A 2,500-nucleotide genomic window follows, 5' to 3' on the forward strand; every position below is an offset into this window, starting at 1 on the left:
CGCACTGGTGGACACCTCGAGGAGAAGCCGCAGCAGCAGCCGCATGGACCCGCCCAAGACGGTGAAGTTCTCCGAGCCGGTGGAGCTCTCCCCGGCCAAGTCGGACAGCTCCTCGGGGAAGAGTTCCAACGCATCCCAGGACAGTCCCAGCAGAAGCGTCACCCTCAACGTCCAGGACAGCACGGTGAGAGTGTCCTTCTCCAAGCCAGCAGTGGCCGCCAAGCCCGTCGTCTTGGAGAAGCCTGACACGTCTGGGAGAAAGAAATCATCCTCGGAGAAACCAGACGTCCCGGCCAAGCCCAGCAGACTGAGCTCCTCCTCTAACGGGCCGTCCCCGGTCAGTAAACAACCACCGACGTCCTCATCGACGACAAAGACCACCCTGACCCCGGCAACGAAAGCGGGCACCAACAGCTTGCCCCAAACGACGTCTTCCGTGAAGAAATCACCGCACAGCCCTGTAGACGACGTTCTGATCAACATGGGGTTTACTGTCGTAGGCGAAGCGCATAAGGAGAAGCAGTCAGAACCACCACCCGTCAAGAAACCTCAAGAACTCCAACCGAAAACAGAAATCAGAGAAGGCGGAAGACCCCCAGAAGATACCCCTAACGGAAACCAACTTACAAACGGCGTGAACACACCGACAGACAGTTCCAGATCACAGCTGGAAGACGTGAACGACAACGCCAAGGAAGAACCTTCAGACCTCTTCACACCCAGCGATGACGGGCTGGGCACGAACGAAGAATCGGAGGCCGACACAGACGTGCCCACGTCCCCGCACTCCACAGACACCGCCACCTCCCGAGACGAAGCCAAGAAATCGGGCAAGCCACCACTCAAAGACAAAGAGATCGTCCCCAAGAAAATGATCAAAATCAAAGGGGACAAAAAAGCCGAGGAGAAAGCCGCCAAAGCCAAGAAAAAGGAGCAGAAGGCGAAAGAGAAAGAGCTGAAATCGAAAAAGAAGACGTCGTCATTATCATCGGATACCCCTGACCATGAAAGGGGGAGGATCAAGCTGTTTCCGTGGAAAGTGGAGTTCTCTGCCAGGGACAAGTCACAGTCGAGGGATACCGCTTCCGGTAAGGACGTCAAAGGGAAGGACACGAAGCAGAAGAAGAAGACGGTGGAGGTGAAGAAAGGAAAACTGACCGGTAAAGACACGGCGCCATCCTCTTCGCTTTCTCCCAAACGTGGAGTTGTTCACAAGAACCAGAACGTAGACGTGAAGGATAAAATGACAGGTGAGAGGAGTTTGTATTTGTATTTGTATTTGTATTCCTTTTTATCACAACAGATTTCTCTGTGTGAAATTCGGGCTGCTCTCCCCAGGGAGAGCGCGTCGCTACACTACAGCGCCACCCATTTTTTTGTATTTTTTCCTGTGTGCAGTTTTATTTGTTTTTCCTGTCGAAGTGGATTTTTCTACAGAATTTTGCCAGGAACAACCCTTTTGTTGCCGTGGGTTCTTTTACGTGCGCTAAGTGCATGCTGCACACGGGACCTCGGTTTATCGTCTCATCCGAATGACTAGCGTCCAGACCACCACTCAATGTGTTATTGTTGTTGTTGTTGTTATGGTTGTAGGCGTCGTCGTTGTCGTCGCCGTTGTTGTTGTTGTTGTTGTTACTGTTGTAGGCGCCGTCGTCGTTGTTGTTGTTATTGTTGTTGTTGTTCTCTATGAAATGGTGGGTTGGGTTGGCGAGTCTTTTTCTCTCTTCATCATCATCGTCATCATTATCATCTTCTTCTTCTTCGTTTGTGGGCTACAACTCTTATTTCGTATGAACCAAATGGGCTTTTACGTGTATGACCTTTATTCACCCTACCATTTAAGCAGTCACACTCCGTTTTTGTTGGAAGGGGAGCGCGCTGGAAGTGTTCGTACTTCCAGAACCCATCGAACGCTGGCATGGACTGCAGGATCTTTACTATGCGTATGTGATGTTCTGTATGCGTACGTACACGGAGGGGGGGGGGGGGGGGGGGGGGGGGGGGGGTCAGGCACTAGCACCAGGTCTGCACATCTGTTGATCAAGAAGATCGGATAATAAATTCCGCGACCGGGTTTCGAAGCCAAGGTTCTCAAATTGAAAGTCCAGCACTTTGACAGCTTGGCTGTTGCGTCCGCTATGGTTGGTGACATGGTACGTGTATTTTGTACACAAGTCGCCGCAAGTGGTTTTGTGTTTTTGTGACTTGGCATTCAACATTATTTCTTGTTCGTTCTTCCCCCCCCCCCTTCTTCTGCGTTCACTCGTATGCACACGAGTGGGTTTTTACGTGTATGACCGTTTTTTTTACCCCGCCATGTAGGCAGCCATACTCCGTTTTCGGGGGTGTGCATGCTGGGTATGTTCTTGTTTCCATAATCCACCGAACGCTGACATGGATTACAGGATCTTTAACGTGCGTATTTGATCTTCTGCTTGCATATACACACGAAGGGGGTTCAGGCACAAGCAGGTCTGCACATATGTTGACCTGGGAGATC

At 51.3% G+C, this 2,500-nt stretch overlaps 1 protein-coding gene across 3 annotated transcripts in view; it reads left to right on the top strand.

Annotated features, from left to right (window-relative positions):
* LOC143293650 (uncharacterized) overlaps nucleotides 1-2,500 on the top strand; it is a 166,951-nt gene that overhangs the window by 15,130 nt on the left and 149,321 nt on the right. For all 3 annotated transcript variants that reach the window (XM_076604775.1, XM_076604774.1, XM_076604776.1), the window contains one exon: nucleotides 1-1,250. This exon is cut by the window's left edge and continues 1,541 nt beyond it. In XM_076604775.1, coding sequence (XP_076460890.1) covers nucleotides 1-1,250 — 1,250 coding nt within the window. The remainder of the gene's footprint in view (nucleotides 1,251-2,500) is intronic.

Source organism: Babylonia areolata, chromosome 19 (assembly GCF_041734735.1).
Source record: "Babylonia areolata isolate BAREFJ2019XMU chromosome 19, ASM4173473v1, whole genome shotgun sequence".
Classification (NCBI taxonomy): domain Eukaryota; kingdom Metazoa; phylum Mollusca; class Gastropoda; order Neogastropoda; family Buccinidae; genus Babylonia; species Babylonia areolata.